At 37.2% G+C, this 19,317-nt stretch overlaps 1 protein-coding gene across 5 annotated transcripts in view; it reads left to right on the forward strand.

The window, feature by feature from the left end:
- The window catches only part of BNC2 (basonuclin zinc finger protein 2), an 806,895-nt gene that overhangs the window by 394,970 nt on the left and 392,608 nt on the right, over positions 1-19,317 (forward strand). For 3 of the 5 annotated variants that reach the window (XM_082242957.1, XM_082242956.1, XM_082242960.1), the window contains one exon: positions 10,048-10,251. The exons of 1 other annotated variant lie outside the window; for it this stretch is intronic. In XM_082242957.1, coding sequence (XP_082099083.1) covers positions 10,048-10,251 — 204 coding nt within the window. Of the gene's footprint in view, positions 1-10,047; positions 10,252-11,641; positions 11,748-19,317 lie in introns of those variants that run through there. One more of the 5 variants, XM_082242962.1, reaches the window with a different exon arrangement.

The following is a 19,317-nucleotide window of genomic DNA, read 5'->3' on the forward strand; positions in this document are numbered from 1 at the left end:
ATCTGTCAGCCTTCCATTCTAACTGAGCCAAGACATACAATCAAGGCTGGAAACACACCTAATTGTGAAATAATAGTTTTTGAGACCAAGTACAGGGGGAGAGTTCTCAGAAAAGAAGTGACCACTCTGGGCTTCAACAAAATGGCGGCCTCAAGCAAGAAGACACAGCAGCAAAGCTGGAGGCAATTTTGGTAGCATATTTATTAATGTGGACTGTATGCTCTTTTGTTAAAGAACATTAATTGCTATCAGACTAGTATTGGCAAAGTTCCACTTTAAATTTCTTTCATATCCTCAAGCTTAACTCCAAATTTTTTTTTTACAAAATTAAAAATCTATCACTCAACTGGTGTAGGGATTAAACAAGCAGTTTTCACTGCACTATTCACCTTTCCTTTAGCACTGCTCCCTGCAAACTCATTGTTCTGTGATCGAGTGCAGGTCCTCTTTCTGATTCATCCAACCCACTTGCATGCCTCATGCATCATACCGTCCTGGGCTTACAGTGCTCCTAGACAGAACAGACTCACTCATCTTTATGTGAACACCATGTTGTCAAGGAGTAAGGACCGCTCATTGTTGAGGAATAAGAGGAAACTGTTAGCACTTGGGATGATCGAACTTTTGAAAAGTTCGGTTCGACCAGGACACTCGAATTTCCCGAAAGTTCGGTTCGGATTCCAGAACCCCATTGAAATCAATGGGACCCGAACTTCGGGAATCAAAAAAAAAAACATTTTTAAGCCCTAAAACCTAATAAATGCCCCTAAAAAGTACCTAGGGTTCTGGGTCATGCCCCAGGGACTATGAATCAGGCAAAAAAAGTTCTTAAAAATTGTCGTTTTTGATAGGGAGCCAATTATTGAAAAACTTTTGAAGGACTCTGTTCTTGCATAGTTGGATGTTTTTGATTATTTATGCAATTTATGCACTTTATTTATTTGCACTTTATGAAAGGAGGGTAACACCATCCCTGCGCTACTGAAATTGTAAGAAAGATAATCTGTTTTTTTTTGTGATGAATTTTAATTTATGTATAGTTGTCACTGAGGCTTTATCAGAGTCAGGTCACCCTAAACTATGGTCACCCTGACATGACAGAGTGGGGTCACCCTGGCATGGCAGAGTCAGGTCACCCTAAACTCCGGTCACTCTGACATGACAGAGTGGGGTCACCCTGGCATGGCAGAGTCAGGTTACCCTAAACTCCGGTCACCCTGACATGGCAGAGTGGGGTCACCATGTGCTTCCTGTAAGTGGGTGTGGTATTTTGCACAATAGCTGACTAGCAAGCACGTATACCTGCTGTAGATATATCATCAGTGCAACATGATTACTAGACGGATCCCTGACACTTAAAAGTATCCCTACAAAAACTAGATTATTGAATCTAACTATAGTGGTATATAGTTCCCCAAACTACACTGCATATACCTTTCCTCACACTAAAAGAAGAGCTCCATACAGCAGAAGATAATTGCAAAATGACACTGGAGCTTTACAAGAAGCAGGAGAAACACAAATGCTTCCACTCTCTTCAAAAGCCTCTGTATTACAGTGCTAGAGGTTAGGCTATGTTATATACTGGGGGGCGTATTCACTCCTGATTGGCCCCTGGACACCGTAGTCACTCCAATCACGTTCCTAGCAGACTCCTGCCCCCTCATTGGCTTTTACTGATGTTTCTGGGCCAATCACAGGCTTTTAAAGCCCAGTTCCTGTCCCATTGCATTTTGGGCAGTTCTGGTGACCGAATTCCGAACTTTTACCGCAAAAAGTTCGGAATTCGGCCGAATTTCGAACACCCAATGTTCGTGGGCGAACTGATGGTCGACCCGAACCGTTCGATCATCCCTAGTTAGCACATATCTTTTGTTTAAAGTTTTATTTGTTTGGTTCTGTCCAGGCTGCATTAATAATACTGATACCTTAAAAACACTGACTTTAAGTCAGTCTATCTATAGCTTTAGTTACAACCAGGGCTGCCAATAGAAATCATGGTGCCCTGTATAGCCTGCCTGACTCTTCCTGGGACAGCCCTGCACGGGCCAGAACCTTCACCTAATTTTAGGAGCCACAGCACCTCAGATTACTTCTCCTGTGCATGAAAGAAATTAAAGAGTCCCCTCTGCCCCCCAGAACTGATGGTGCCCAGGGAACTTTACCTTACTTGCTGAGAGTTGAAACTTGCATGGGGTACTCCACCAGATCCCAGTGGAAAATAAAGAGTCCCCTTTCCACCATGTCTGCTTCCCCCTAGTTGCAGGAATTGAACTCATGCCTGGTAAGGGGGTGTTTCAGGCTCCACCGCCTATCAGCAGCCCTGGTTACACCCCACCACCTTTCCTGTTGGATAGTACTTATTTCTGCTCATACATTGCGGAGGCACCAGGAACTGTATTGTGGGATAGGTATGAAGAAATGGGAACACTTCATTGAACAGTTTATGCTTCCAACGATTTACTGCAGTTTAATAGTTTTATTGTTTCCATAACTTTGCTTCAAATAGTCTGCAATACAGAATCAATTCATTATTTTTTCCACTTTATATATATTTAAAAGCTATAGTTGTACAGAACATATTTGTGGGTTGGTCATGTGAAGCAGAATAGACTTCCTGAACTCTGAATCAATGATCTGCCACTGCAGTGAATGAACTCAACAACTTCCAGGTAGATGCTGAGAGGTTGCTCACAGGAAGCCTAATGTGCAGGATGTGAGAACTCTGTGTTCCCAGTCTCCATCTTTAGCTACAGAAGGCATCAAAACAACAAACAACAAAAATTTGTCATCCATCTTAAATTTTTTTTTTGTTTTTTTTTTTTAATTAGGTGCGGATTTTGGAGATTAAATTATGTGCTTGTGCACAAAATAAAAAAAAAAGAACTCCTAAGGACATTTATATAGCAGTAAATGTGACATCCACCAGATATTCACTGCAGGTGAATCTTCCTGGTGCATGGGTTTTAAAGTAGAGTGATTAATTTGCCACCTGTGAATGTTATATTCACTGAAAGCATGCCTTTATATGTGTCTATTCTGTCCACTACATCCTGCTGATGTTAGCTCATGCAGGCTCATATCAGCGAAAGGTGTAATTGCATCTAGAACCATGAACTTATTTTTTACCTACCTGGATACAGATACAAAATGTGTCTAAAGCCAGTGTCCTGCGGGCTGGATTGATGTGAACTGAGTTTGTTTCTAAGATACTTATCAAGAGCCCCCTCTGTGAAATATATGTGTCTTGAACTACTTTGACTACAATGGTGTCTTTATGGAGATTTACTCACATTGGGTCTTGATGATTCCCTATTGGGAAGTCAGTCCTCCTGTTTTAAGATTATGTGTACATGACCAAGAGCCCACATATGAACTGTAATGGAAATCTTTGCATGTTGTGAACCCTAATGTTGAGAGTTATTTTTAATTTTGTGTAATAGATTTTTAATGGTACATAATAAAGTTTTTTTTTTTTATTGTACTCAGTGTCTCATCTATATGTCCACACAAAGCCCGTGTCTGCATATTTTGTTCATAGTTGTACATAGTGTGTTTAACCACTTTAGGACCGGAGGATTTTCCTGCTTTACATCCAGGCCATATTTTGCGATTCGTCACTGCGTTACTTTGACGGACAATTGCCTGGTCGTGCGACGCTGTACCCAAACTTATGTCCTTTTTTTCCCCCCAAATAGCGCTTTCTTTTGGTGGTATTTGATCACCTGTGCGATTTTTACTTTTTGCGCTATAAACAAAAAAAGAGCGCCAATTTTGAAAAAATAACAATATTTTTCACATTTTCTTATATAAAAATCCCCCCCCCCAAAAAAAATGTAAAAATCTAAATTTTTTAACATTTTAGGCCAATTTGTTTTCTGCTACATATGTTTGGTAAAAAAATGGCAATAAGCGTATTTTGATTGGTTTGCACAAAAGTTATCGCAGGTATTAACTACAGGAAATTTATGTCATTTTTATTGTTTTTTTTTAACTAGTAATGGCGGCGATCTGCGATTTTTTTTGCGGGACTGCGACATTGTGGCGGACAGACCGGACCCCTAACTGACATTTTTGACACTTTTTGGGGTACCAGTGACATTACTACAGTAATCAGTGCTATACATATGCACTGTTACTGTAAAAATGACACTGGCAGGGAGGGGGTTAACTTTTATTGGTGATCAAGGGGTTAATGTATGCCTGGTGCTTACTGACGTGTGTGAGGGGAGGGGACTGTGTGACACAGGCACAGATCGCAGGTTCAGCTATGCTGAATCCTGTAACCTGTGACTGTCTGTCACATAGGAGATCCGCCCTCTTTGTTTACACAAGAGGGCGGATCTCCTCATTCGATCCCTGACGATCGTGGAAGAGTGGTGGTGATCACCGCCTCTCCTCCCCTGGCCCGACTCCGGGAGCCAGCCTCCGGCGGTGCGCCACAAGGGGAGGAGTCCAGCGACGTAGACCTACATCGCTGGACGATAAGGAGCCACTTTGCTGAAGTACGCTCAATGTCAGCGGTCGGCAAGGGGTTAAAGCCCAAACCTTTTTTAAACTTTAGGTAGAGTGTGGAAGTGTTATTACCTCTTTTGAGTTTTATTCCTGTGTCCAGACTAGGGAGATTTACCCTTTTTGATCATCCTGGTCACCATTGTTCCCAGGGGAAGAAATGATGGGAAATTTAAAATTTTAGCTGTACAGTAGAGGTGAGGGGAATATTCCATTGGGGACATCTTTTTAGGGAGTCTGACTTGGAATTAGCCCTCATTAGGGTTTATTTACTAAAGCTGAAGCATGCAAAACCTGGTGCACTTCTGCATAGAAACCAATTAGCTTCCAGGTTTTATTGTCAAAGCTTAATTGAACATGCTGAAGTTAGAAGCTGATTGGCTCAAGGTGCACCCGATTCTGAGTGTTCCAGTTTTAGTAAATTTACCCCACTGTGTATTTCATTTCTGTATAGTAACTGACAGCAAAACAGCCAGCAAAAACAAATTAAAACAAGTTAGGAATTACTGACAAAAGTTCTAAAAATCTTATCCAGAACTAAAAAGATGGTTTTGACTTTATAAATACTTTACCTGCTCATTTTGACATCCTAAGGAGAATGAGTGGCTCCAATAAGGAACTAAATTGTAGAATTTTGTTGCATGTGCCTATAATGTGTAATAGCCACACATAAAGAATTGTAGTTTTTCTTAACAAATGTAATAAGAGTGTTGTACCATTGTATATATATATATATATATATATATATATATATATATATATATATATATATATATATGAAATATCGCTGTGATGTTTCTTAAATATTTCTAAAAGCAAGACCAGAAATGTAAGGAAAACTGCATTATTTTGCATTTCTGGTCTTGCTTTTAGAAATATTTATGAAAGTGCAAATACAAAAAATACCTGCTAATTCCAATAGCCTTGTAACATCCTGTACACTGAACTGATATCTGTAACAGTGGTTTTATCTTTGCCATCTATCTTCCCACAAGAAGGAGATTCAGTCAGATGTGCAAAAATGTTAAAGTCATCAGCTACAAAAACTGTAGCTGCTGAATTTCAATAAACATACATTCACCTGTCCAGGGATCCAGCTCTGTCCTCACCTGAGCCAGTTCTTCACCAGTCTGAGGGCATTCAACTGTGACTCCTTCCAGCTGGCTGCCCACTGCACTTGCGCAAGCTACACTGCACTTTGTGAATGGTCCTGCCGCCTTCAGGGACCTCTGTGTCATGTCCCAGAAGGTTGCAGGGGGAGGGGTGAGAGAACTTCCATTTACATTGCTTAGGCAATCCGAGCTGAAATGGGAGCGTGTACCTGTCAAAACAAGGTAACCGCTCCACCCCCCCCCCCCAAAAAAATATATAAATTATAAATGAGGGGGGGGAGAGGAGAGCGTGAAACTTCCACTTATAGGTGAAGTTCTGCTTTAACTGTAGAGCACCACCTGCTTATTTAATGAAGATAAGAAGTGGGGCAAGTGTTTGTTGTCCAATTCCAGGAGAGCGGCCTAGGGTGACAACACTTCTCCATAGATACAGTAAAGTGGGTGAATGTTCTCATCCTAGGACACAAAATATTACTGGTAGAATCACCAGGTGAAGATAAAGGGAAAAAGTCTAAAAAAAAAATGAATAATTAAAGAGGTTGTAAACCCCCAATTTTTTTTTTCAACCTGCAAGAGAAACACATAATGAGCTAGTATGCATTGCATACTAGCTCATTATGAAATACTTACCTTAGAACGAGCCCCCGTTGTGCCGCCCGCTTACCTGTATGACGGGCGACATGTTCAGTTGCCCGTTTTCCGGGATCGCGGCATCCGGCCATCTGATTAGCCGGAGCCGCGGTGACGTTACTCCCGCGCACGCACGCGGGAGCCGACGGTCATGGCACAGGGCTCGGAAGGAACGGCACCAGCGGCCGTTCCTTCGGAGCGCATGCGCCAGTTACGTCACTGGCTGCATGTAAGGTAAATATCTCCTAAACTGTACATGTTTAGGAGATATTTACAGTACCTATAGGTAAGCCTTATCATAGGCTTACCTCTAGGTACAACTTGCAGAGGAGGGTTTACTTCCTCTTTAAATGTTTTTTTTTGGGTTTACATATGCTTTAAAGCCTTGGGTGGACAACCTGCTTGATAAATCCCCAATCCAAAATCTGAATTCCACAATACATTTTTGTTGTCCTGAAAATGTGGAGCATTGATGTTCATTCATAATAATTCCACACAGAAATAAACTTTGTTCAGGAAGTTGTGGGGCACACAACAGTCGATGGGCCTGATTTTAGAAATTGCACCATCACTTTCTTAAACAGCAGTCAACTTCACTGCTCTTGAACCTTTGACAGTTTCTTTTCTAGAAAGTCTAAAGACAGAACCTGGCTGGTTTCACAGTTTTGTGTGTGCCGTTCTAATTCAGATACACTTGGCTACTACTACCTGTTTTACATACACTCTTATGTTTTTTTCTCTGCATTAGAATTTCACCAGCCTGTGCGTTCTTTGTTATGCCTCTATTGTTCACTATGCTCTGTGATCATATTGCTCGTTAAGTGAACTCGTCACAATTAAAGACATGCTGTCAGGCCACACAATGTATAATGATCTATTCTTATTGATCTTTCTTGTTTGCTTAATTTTTGAATTAACAATATAGAGAAACCTTAATGAAGATGGACACCTAGACGTTTTGATCTCCGTTTGCGTTCTTCTTCTTGCTAGATAGGAGCTGTAAGGTATCTTACCTTTCTTAGCTCATCAGGCTATAGCATATTTTGATTTTTAAAGACTTTACAGATAGGTTCAGCTCCTTTACTAGCAGTGACCCTTGCATTAGGAACTCACGTCTGGATGTATTAAGGCAGTCTGCCTTATAATCCTTGCACAGACCATATTGATTTTCTGGGAGAGAGTTTATGAACTAAATAAACTTGAAGTTGGTGTCTTAATAAACTGCTCCTCTCGGTCTGTCACATTTAGTTACAGTACCGCGCAGTTTAGGCAGCTGTGGGGGTGCGGGGGGGAAAGAGGCTAATTCGGTTACAGATTGTTCGCAGCAGGGCCTCCAAATTAGCCCTTTGTTTTGTAATGCCACCTTGCCTGGGCTCGCTTTGAGCACACTTCTCAGTTTTACCCTAATGAGTTGCAACACTGATAATGTGCCTGATGATCTTTCATTGATTTCACTATCACTTGCTTGTCTGGTAATTGATCCGTTGCTGAGCCTCTAGTTAATTATATCGGCTTTGACATGGCCCAGTCCTCTGGGAATCTCAAGTCTTGCAGAATAACAGTTTTAATAAAACAGTCTATTACTAGAGCAGGTGCTCGTATATGCAATATATATATATATATATATATATATATATATATGTACACACTTTCTCTCTTACTATTTATACTGACACATACTAGTACTGCATGACTCAGAGCAGTAAAGGCAAGGAGTGGTGAGTGAGGGGAGGTGTAGGAGATAGATGGAGAAAGAGACAGGGACAGAGAGGAGGGGGGGGGGGGAGTGATGCAGAGGAGAGGAGATAGGAGGAAGCCTGCTATTGACAGTGTCCTTAAGCCTCCCTCAAATAACAGCCATTAGTGGGAAGGTCAGGAGCTGAGCAGGCAGCTTGACTGAAGCATTGAGTGCCACTTCAGAAATCAAGAGGCTAGCAAATTTTAGAGGGAGTTTAAATGGCTAATATCTGGGCTGTGAAAGCACAGCCACTGTTGGCACAATTGACTCACAGCTTCTCTCCTTGTGCTCTTGTCCCTTCTTCCCTTCCACTTGACTAATATATATAAATATATATATATATATATATATATATATATATATATATATTGACAACATATTGACTTTTTTTTTTTTTTTTTTACTATAGTCATGTTTATTGATATTTTTGTGTGAATTTTATGATAACCGGTCAGTTAAGATTTGTACAGCGTGCAGAGCTGATTTTGCTAAAGACGTCTTTTTTTTTTTTGTGTATGTGTGCCTATATCTATGTGTGAGCGTGCGCACGCGCGCTTAATGGTGAACTGAAGGAAAGTTTAACAGAAAAGCTTTCAAGAGCTGTGGAATAGGGAGAGCAAGGCACATTTGTGTCAACACAGTGTAGGTTTTCTCATCTCTCCTCATTGTGTACTAATGACACCGAGCAGTCACACAAGCTCTTTGCCTCCCCGTCTTTGTTTGTTTTACAGACGTTGGATGCTGGCTTTATTGTTATGTTGAAGATATGAAGAGAAAGTGGTGCTTTTTTGTCCATTTGTCCTATTGCATGTCTGCGTTGTTTTATTGCCAGACAAATCGACTTTGACTTTACTTTCTAAGAGAACTTTTAAGAAAAAACAGCTTTTCTATGGCTCTGTGTTGCAGTGGTGTCTGGGACATTATGAGGCTAAAGGTATAACCAGGGTCAGACGTTTAACCCTTCGCTTCAAGTACAGACGTATAAGTTACCAAGTGCTTTGTTTTTCATTCATTCATTCATTTTTTATTTATTTTATTTTTTTTCATTTATTGTTCACGGTTTGATCTCTGTTGTTATACGTGTATAAAACCAAACGTAGATGATTTTTATGACTGTGTGCTTTTTTTTTTTTTATGGACAAACCCATAAAACCTTTCAGCTTCTGACTTCAGAAGTGTGAGCACAAATGGAATGTATGGGACAGATCATCCAGCTGAAAAAAAAAAAAAAGTTCTGCTGCCTGTTTCTGTACCTCATTTAGCCTCAGTTTAAATCATTTATATTGACAGCTTGGCACCAAGTAAATCAGCAAAATATTTCAACATTGTCGTTGCCAACTTACTTGATCTTATTCTAAATTTGATTCCTCTTTTTTTTTTTTATAGTAAGGTCAGAAAGAAGTATAAAAAAAAAAATGAGTACAAAGAGGTGCATGTGGCACTGACAATTGTCAGATGTGGCTTTCTTTATTTGAGGTTTCATTGAAGAAAAGCAGGAGATAGAATGTGAAAGGCATGCTAGAGAGGGCCAGAGCCCTTTCCCTCCCAAGTGCCTGTGATCAGTGAGTGTGTGTGCGCGCGTGTCTGTGTATATGGGTATCTGTAGGCTGAGAGAGGTTAGTGCAGGATGTCATTTGGTGCCTGACAGTGGAGCAGTGCAGTTGACTCTGTGCTCTTCTAGCCAGTGACATCCTTAAAGCTGCTTCTTAGGTCTCAGGCAGTTTTTTTTTTCTCCTCCTTTAGTGCTACATGCACACCTGACAGGCAGCTGTTAGGCTGAGCAAAGAGGAGCCTTGGGGAGTCACAATCCATGCATAAATGATAGGGGTATCTGTGAGGAAGGTGCAAAATAAGCTTTGCATCTCTCACCCCCCCACCATCAGCAGCACATCCCTCCTTACTACTTCACCTCCCACCCACCCTTTTCCTCATCCTCTCCTAGCCTTTTTTACTCTCTTTCTCTAAATGAAATGCAGTCTACATGCAGCTCTGTAACTACTCCACACTTGTGCTACTGAATGCCAAGAGGCTCAAAAATCCACCTTCACTTTTCAGTCAGAAGAGGCAGAAGTGGATGTGAGAGAAAGAGACATACTGAGAGACAGACAACGAGACAGGAGGGCGAGAGACCGGGCATTCAGAGACTCTTGTCCTGACAACTCCATGCAGTTCGGAACGAGGACACCGACAAGCGACCCTGGGTACATGGGGGCATGGCAAAACTGTGACGCCAATCTTCTTTTCAGAATGTCCCAACAGGTGAGTGCATCCTTTTTTTTATAACTTTATCGCTTTCAGAAATGAACTTGGTGATCTCAATGACATTGACAATGTACTTTTCACGTATGTTCTGAAATTTTTTTTTATTTTATCCTTTTTTGCTACTTTTTTTGGGAAGCACTAATGCGTCCCGCTGCTTTCTCTGGTTCTGTTTTAGGGTAACTTTTCAGGTTCATTTTATTTTAAAAGTTTCCTTTTTCTACTTAGAAAGAAACAGGGCTTACTTGTAATGTCACTTCAGAGGCCGGTTACCTGCGTCTCTTTCGGAGTTGTTCAGAGAGGGGGGACGTAGAAAAACCAAAAGTGAAATTTAGATGAAATGTAAAACAATTAATGCCCGTAGCATCCTTTCTGCGAAAGTAATCAAAAGTGGAATTAAAACCACATCCACTCTTTCCTCCTTCCTTTCCCTGATTTCGCAGTGATAGAAATTTGAGGGGCCCCTCTCCTAGGATCTTAATTGACTTCATGTGGTTGAACACAGCTTCCCCCAGTTCTCAGATGAGCTGAACTGCTGTGTTGTTTAAACTGCTCACGGCACAGAGCGGATGGTTGATAGCTAAGTCAGTTAAGCTTCTCTCCTTTTTTTCTTTTTTTTTTAGTCTTGCTTTTTTTTCCATTATTATTCAGTTTATTTTGCTTTTCCAAGATTATTTATTCTTTAACCCATTTCCAAATCAGTGTCTCTTGCATTCTTCAACACATATACATAGGCACTTTCTTCTCTCCCCCTTCTTCTCTCACTCACACTGCAAGCAAGACTGTGTCTTGGCGTCCTCCCTAGAGCTTTTCCTGCACTGGGGGCCGCCTTAAAGGCATCTTGGTATGCTGCTATTGACGGGAAAGCTGAAATGTTATTGCGAGGCCAGTAACAACTGATAATTAATCACACAAGCCGGTGTCTCTGTACCATGCACATGGTGATACGTAGGCAGCCGGCTGCATCTTCTCTGCACCATCCTACAGTGTTTGCCTTTAAAAAAAAAAAAAAGTTAGAGAAAATATACAACTGACTCTATCTCCTGGTCAAGAACCAAACTTATGCTAAAGTCTGTCAAAAGCATTTTCCTTCTTATCTTGCCACCTCAGTAAAGAATATAAACTGTAGAGTGAGTGACTGCATCAGAACTGCACACCTAGTGTTGTGTTTGTAATCAAACGAGGGCCACATTTTATAGAAAACCTATTTCCTACACTTTATTTTACATATAAGTGTTTAAAATAAACTTTTTAGAAACTTTTATTTGTTATGAAAGGGCAAGGGAAACTTAGAATTAGCAGTAACATCTCTACTACTTCTATATTGTGAGGACACCGGTTTTGGCTAAAGCAAGCTTTTTAACAAGGCATATTTTGGTATCTCCTGTAGAGGGACCCTGATTACTGCTGATAATACTGTAAGCTGATATGAATCACTAACGAACATGGACGTGAACTGAAACAGTAGTTCTTTAATATGGACATAAACCGTAAAGGTAACAACACTATTGCAGCAACAACAACAACAACAACAACAACAAACTACGTACATAACAATATATACATCTATCATTATATCCAATTATCTATCTATCTATCTATCTATCTATCTATCTATCTATCTATCTATCTATCTATCTATCTATCTATCTATCTATCTATCTATCTATCTATCTATCTATCTATCTATCTATCTATCTATCTATCTATCTATCTATCTATCTATCTATCTATCTATCTATCTATCTATCTATCTATCTATCTATCTATCTATCTATCTATCTATCTATCTATCTATCTATCTATCTACCACACTCTTTGTATGAACTCTACAGGGCAAGTGTACTTCTGCAGATTCCGACTAAAACATCTTAAATGTTTTTAGTTTTGACAAGTTGTCAGCAGACATATAGTTGACATAAAGAAAGTTTTATAAAGGCAGGTAATATGCTTTCCCCGACTATATCACCGGCCCACTTTAATTTACAGAAAGAGTGTAATTTTAAAGAGGAGTTAACAGAATTGAATCCAAATAATGATCAATTGATAAATGGCTATTGAGCCACAAGGACAGCGTGAACGATTGCCTGTTTGGCATTAGAAACGAGAGAAATAAATTTAAAAGCGTGCAGTCTCAGCAACGCTGAAAAAAAAAGCCTAACGTAAACAAACATGTAAATTAGGAATTGTGGTGGGAAGGGAAGCCTTCCTAAATTTGTTCCGGTTTCAGAGATTAAAAAGCTGAGAGAATTGGGACAGCCTTTATTATGGCTTTAATAATTTGCTACTCATGTTTTGGCAGTCTACAACAATTTTGTGCATTAATCCTAGACACGTGTTTAAGCACTTTGAGCTTTTTTAATCTGAAGCATCTATGAATAATTACTTTTAAAAGTAAACACGACATTATGTGTTACTGTATAAAAAGCTAGTGAAATATATTTGCATTTGATGATTTTTTTTAAAAAGGTTGTTCTATCTTTTTTCACCTATAGCGACACTTGTTACATATTCTTTGCAGTGTAGACCTGTTTTCAGTTGAGCAAAATGATGGAACCTTAACTACTTATCTGCATTCCATCAGGTGTATCCTCCAGAATTCAGATGTCAGCTCCAGCAAATGTATTGGTTACAAAGGAATTTTTAACAGATTAGCTTGATTAATTGTCCAGGAAATACATACAGTACATAATTCACAGCTTCCATCTGCCAATACTTAAAACTTAGTGAAGGAAACATAATGCACCAAGTAACTGCTTCATTTCAGGTGTCTGAGTAGCAAAACATCATTCTTTAATCATACTTTATCCCGCTGCTTGTTGGGAAAATGACTTTCAAACTCTGTAAAAAAAGAGCAACTTGGCTCACTGTAAAAGGCAGGTTATACAGTACAAAGCAGGCATCGCAGCCACAAAATTGATGTTAATGGCACTGTTCTAAAGTCACAAATAAGCACATTACTTCAGCCTTTAGTATGCACAACAAGTCCCATTCAGTGCATTGCACGTCTTCAGTAAATGTGTTCATCCTTTACTGTAAGTGTGCTTTTAAAATACAAATGGAATCATTAAAAGTTAATAGCTCATCAAGACATGGATGCCTTCCTGAAGTCAAATTTAGATTTTTTTTTTTTTTTTTTCCTTCAAAGTAAATTAACAGTGCGAGATATCAAGTGAAAGATAGCTGGGCCTCACTTTTTATTTTTGGTAGTGTAAAACTGTACATAACATCTTTAAAGTATCATGAATTCATCATCTGCTTCAGTGCAGTGACTTCTTTTTCAGCACCAAAATAACTGATAACCTGAAAGGGCATATTTGTGAACTGTGTTTGAAGGTGGTTGTTTGGGGTCACTTTGATCGATGACAAGTAGAGAATGACCAGAAACTGCTTGCATGTCCTCCCCTGACTTATGCCTGATCACCCCAACCCTTTTTGCCTTCATCTGGCAGAGGTATGCAAGGCAAATAGCAGAGAGAGGGGTTTGAGAAGAGCAGGAACCAGACCTGGGATGTGATAGATGACAGGAAAAAACAGCAACATTTTTACAATTATTGATTATTGAATATATTTATTTCCAGCATCCTAATAAAATAAATTCTATTCTTTCCTTTTATTGTTAAATACCTGTTAGACTGTCACATCTCATAAGTAAGAATTAAAGGAAAGTTCTCTTTTATTGCAGCTATATTTTGCTTTATTGATTGTTTAACCTTAAATTGAAAAGGAGCATCGCTTAGTATATTTTCTGAAATGCAACCGAAGAATGAATAAATGTAATTTTGTGGGACGTAATAGTAGCTTAAAAATAAACACACAAAATAGTTTTGTTTGCTTTTCTTTTTTTTTTTTTTCTTAAGGTATGTTTATTGGTCATATATTTTTCAATTAAAATAAATGACCAGTGACTTGTCATTATAAGCGTTTAAAAAATATATCTAAAAGGAAATTGTTAAATGGATTGACAATCCAGAGAGTTAACTAGGTAAAGTACGCTGTAAAGCAAGCAAAATGTAGAAGTGATAAGAAAAGAAAACATACAATATTGAAGTGATTGGGTATATGTAATATAACAGGTGACATGCCAATAATCCTACATTTTCATAAATGTGGTTGAATCAGTGAAATATATTCAGGAATGTAACCCAAACTGGCCATTTCTATAAATTTAAGCCCAGTTAATTAAACTTGATATACTGCAGTGACCCATTATTTGCCAGACTGGAATGCAGCCTAGTGTAATGTAATGTGGCCTACTTAAGGCATGTGTAGTGCGCTTGTAAACCCTTTAATAGCTAGAGAGCTTCTGTTGAATAGTGCAGGTGCTTCAAACCATGAAAAGGTTAAACACTCTTTCTTTGCAGAAAGATGTATGATTATTACTGAGAAAACCTTAACAAAAAGTTCAGCCGTACACTATTAAGAAAGTTTTTGCCAAGAGAAAAATATTTAATAACCTTATGATATCCTATTATTATGAATCTCAGTCTGAATGGGATTTTGAACATCATCATAATATAAAGCAGGGTAACATTTAGTCATTAAGTTAGAATGCTACCTATCACAAAATACATCAGCAATATTTATATTTTTGTGTGAAGATATTATAGCACGATAAATCATACAGTATCCAAACACAAAAAAAGGAAAAAAAAAAACATTTTCCACACCTTAAATTTGTACATTTTAATGATAACAGCAACTAATTTTCTGTTGTACACATTACAGTGAATTTTTAATGTATTATGTTTATGCTTTATTAAATTTTTTATCAAAGTTTTTAATGCATTAAAGGTAATTTTAATTGAACATTTCCATCACTTTCTACATGGTGGACATGCAGCATTGAGAATTGTCCTGCTTTCTACAGCCGTGAAATGTGTACTAATTTCTGAATGCATGTTTCGTTCTCCCTTGCAAACCTTTGCTGTTTAATTCCTTTTTAATTGTCATTTTTACAATTTTTACAAGTGCTTATTACGTGTATATTCTACTGATCATAAAAAGAACAACAGAATGATCCTCGTCATAATGATTTCAGTAGAAATAAATAACTTTTCTATTTAACATACCTAACATTTTTTAAATGATTTTATGTAATCGGCATGTTATTGATTTTTACATGCGTTTTGATAAGTATGCGTTGGCATATTGCTGTCCATCTAAATTTCAGATGGATAACACTACCTTAAAGCCAATATATATGTCTAATGTCATCATTACCAACCAAGTTCAATATATATTTAGTAGATCGATGGCTGATTACATTAATTCAATTTGGCTGTTTTAGAGATAAAAAAAATGCTTTTTCTACGGTTTTACTGTTTTATGTAATTTTTTGTTGTTCTGCCATTTATGAGTGAGAACAGGTGAACACAGGCTACCTCTCATCTTATCTCTATCTAGGTATCCATATTACCTATTAGTAGTATAGTAGATGAGATATCTTTGAGGATTAAATTATATTTATATTTATTTTACTCTACATGTTCTTAAGTCACAGTAAGTTAAAAAAAAAAAAATTAAATCGCCATCTTTTAACTGCGTTAGAAGAGATTCTCCATCATACACTGTTTATTATAATAGAACAGAAGGTTGTATGTCATTTAATTAAAATCTCCTTAGAGAGGAATTTAAGTCAGTGTGTGTTCTCTCTAGTCCCATCATACTTCAGTGACAAGATAAAGTCTCGCAATGGCAGGTTATATTAGTATCCTTTTTGTGAAGCGCTGTACATTGCCATTAAATTACTCAGTTGCCACTAGTCCTAGCTTTCATGTTGTACTTGCTGACAAAAGAAATGACATGAGACGTCTAACTGACAGATCGTTACTACTGCATGCTGCTACAAGCCATATGCAAATTTTTACTACTTTTTAACACTCTTTTTGCTTATTTATGCTTGAATACGTTATTATTATTTATTTTTTTAGCAGCTTTTTAAATTCTGCACATTAATCTAAAACACATATTGAAAATGTAGGAATGTGGAATTCGATTTTTGTACCGTCAGTGTAGTGTGGTCTCAGGCATTACAATATTTTTCTTTTTTTTTTAACCATTTACATGATAATTATGCATATATCTATATATATATATATATATATATATATATATATATATATATATATATATATATATATATATATATATATATATATATATGTATATATATATATATAGATATCTATATATATATATATATATATATATATATATATATATATATATAAAATGTACCACCTTATGCCTTTAGAAGAACATGTAACTTTGTTTCAGAGTTCTTTTTTCTCACCCTGTTACCTTCTAATGCTAAATGTTGAGATTACAGCACTTTGTTTGACAGTTTCCCCTAATGATGTCACTTGAATCTAGCCAAAGTTGTGCAGTTATGCAGTAAGCAACAGCTTCAATCATCTTTTTTTCCCAGCAAAAAAATGACCACAGGTAGCTAAAATTTGCGGAAACATTATCGCTAGGTTTTGTTTCATTGTTAACTTTTGTGACGTTGTGTGCATGCTTCCTGTTTGACATCAATACATTTCCAATTATGTGTTTAATGAACTGGCATACATAATGCAAGTCGATGTAAGCTATGTGATATTCAGCTGCTACAGTAACTTACTTGAGTGATAGAAATAAATGGTGCTTTGGTGAAAGGAGTGTCTGTCAAAATGCTACTGAAGAGTTCCATACACTTAGATGTGTTTACCGTTAGATGAGAGTGCTGCAGTGCTGTAAATATTTACTCCTCCCCAGCGCTTCTTTTTTCTGTTCCACTTTGCTTTTTTTCTTCCCAGATACAATTTTTTCACTATCCTTTTAATGTACCGCCTCCTTTCACCACACCCTATATAGTTTTTTTTTTTTTTTTTATTCATGGATCATATATATAGACTAAATAAGTGTACAGGTAACATGCATCTTATTCTTACAGTAGCGTTGGTCAGCCTGGTGACACAACCAGACTGGAATGTGTAGACGAAGCACTTTAATGGGTATATTAACTTATGCTGGTACATTTTTCCACCTGTTGCAGGTATATGTAGTGGAATTTTTATGTTACCGACAAGGTTGTGGTCCGAAAAAGTGATCTGTGTTTTTGTCATGCATCCCCATAGTCTCTTCACATTAACTGTAGTGGGAATCACAATTTATGTATCGTATGCCTGGTGATTCAGATCATATCTCTTGTGTTTTTTATGATATACTGTATATATCATTATCTCCACTGTCAATGAATAAGAGCAAATGTTAGCTAGATTTACAAGTCTATTAATAGAAAGTCCATTATGTTAGTAACAACAGTTTAACATGTTTTACTGGAGAATAGAAACTGAAAAATGACTTGTCTACTTGTATACACAAAACGTGATATATGCTTGCTACTATGTGAACTGATCAGTCTTCTGAATTCTCCTAGGAGATAATACACCAATAGCACATACAACAAAGCAAAGCACCTTAGATATTATTATTAAGGAGACCAGAAGCTGATCACTATCACACAAAATTATTCAAAGTTGGACCAGAAAATTGATGGCATTATAAAAAACAAAGTGGAGACTTGCGGTCGCTTTGGTTGTTATGTTGGTTACTTAAACTGTTGTCAGATTTCACAAACATGCATCTAAAGGAATAGATGAATGTTTGTGAAACTGTACCTAAACTGTTGTCAGATTTCACAAGACTACATCTAAAGTAATAGCTGCTTTATGCAAATCTAGCTCAGCTTCTATGTATACAAAGATGTTGATTTTTGAACCGCATTAACCTTTACATTGTGGACATCTAGTCCATTTGCTGGCACTCTTGTGTTAACATGAAGCAAATAATGTTTGCTTCAGCGGCCAGCAAATACTTACCTTAGGAGGAATGTCTGTTGCCTCTCTGGATAGGCTTTGTTGTACAGATTATACAGAAAAGACCTGTGCATGGGCCTACTAGTTTCTGGAAAGGAAAATGAAGATGATTCTATTCGAATTAACGGAGCCTCTGGCCCCCTAGACTGGACTTTTAATATATAGTAGTGTAGGATTGGCACCTGTTAACCAGATTCGAAAAAAGAAAAGAAAAACAAGTGTAGCTGTTCAGAAACGATCAAATAAATACCTACGCAAACACTCATATCTGTCAGCATAGGAAAGCCACTGAACATTATTTTTAAAATGTGCCTTTTAATATGTTTGTTTTGTGTTATTAAACCAGACATATAACGATACATTATTTCCAGGTAGCCTTTAAGCATTCTAGATAACAGCTCACCTACCTGTGCTATTTAATCTAACACTGTCTAACCAGTGCAGACAGTGTTATATCAACCTGGATTACATTAGGCACAGGAAAATAGTATGTCCCTTTTCTTGGCTATTGAAATACAAATTCAAATTTATTTTATTCCCCCACCCCCCCAAAAAATGTAACATTGCAAGAAACAAGAGAAGAAGTAGCACCGCTCAGTATCACTTGTGTCCACTAGTAATGTGCCTGTATTGAACACTCATCAGAAATACTTAATATATTATATATTTGTTTTTGTTGTCTTAAAAATAAATGATATAAATAAATATATATATAAATAAATATATATATATATGTATATGTGTATATATATATATATATATATATATATATATATATATATATATATATATATATATATTTATATTACACTCTCATTAGAAATATACTTAATATATTATATTTTTGTTCTTGTTGTCTTAAAAATAAATGATATAAATAAATAAATATATATATATATATATATATATATATATATATATATATATATATATACATATACATATATATATATATATATATATATATATATATATATATATATATATATATATATAATATTTAAATAAAAGACAAAAGAAATTATAAAAAGCAATGCCATGACAATATATAGGTCATTGGCAAGTGGGGCCTGCAATGCCATATCATTTCTGCGGAGTGAAAATAGTTTAAAAAAAAAAACCACACAGGTCAATGAATACAGTGCAAGATAAGGCAATCTTCTTCCGTCATTCCCAATGTGACAGTTTTAGTCAATAGCATTGT

Source organism: Pelophylax lessonae, assembly GCF_965119305.1.
Source record: "Pelophylax lessonae genome assembly, chromosome: 1".
NCBI classification, from domain to species: Eukaryota; Metazoa; Chordata; class Amphibia; order Anura; family Ranidae; genus Pelophylax; species Pelophylax lessonae.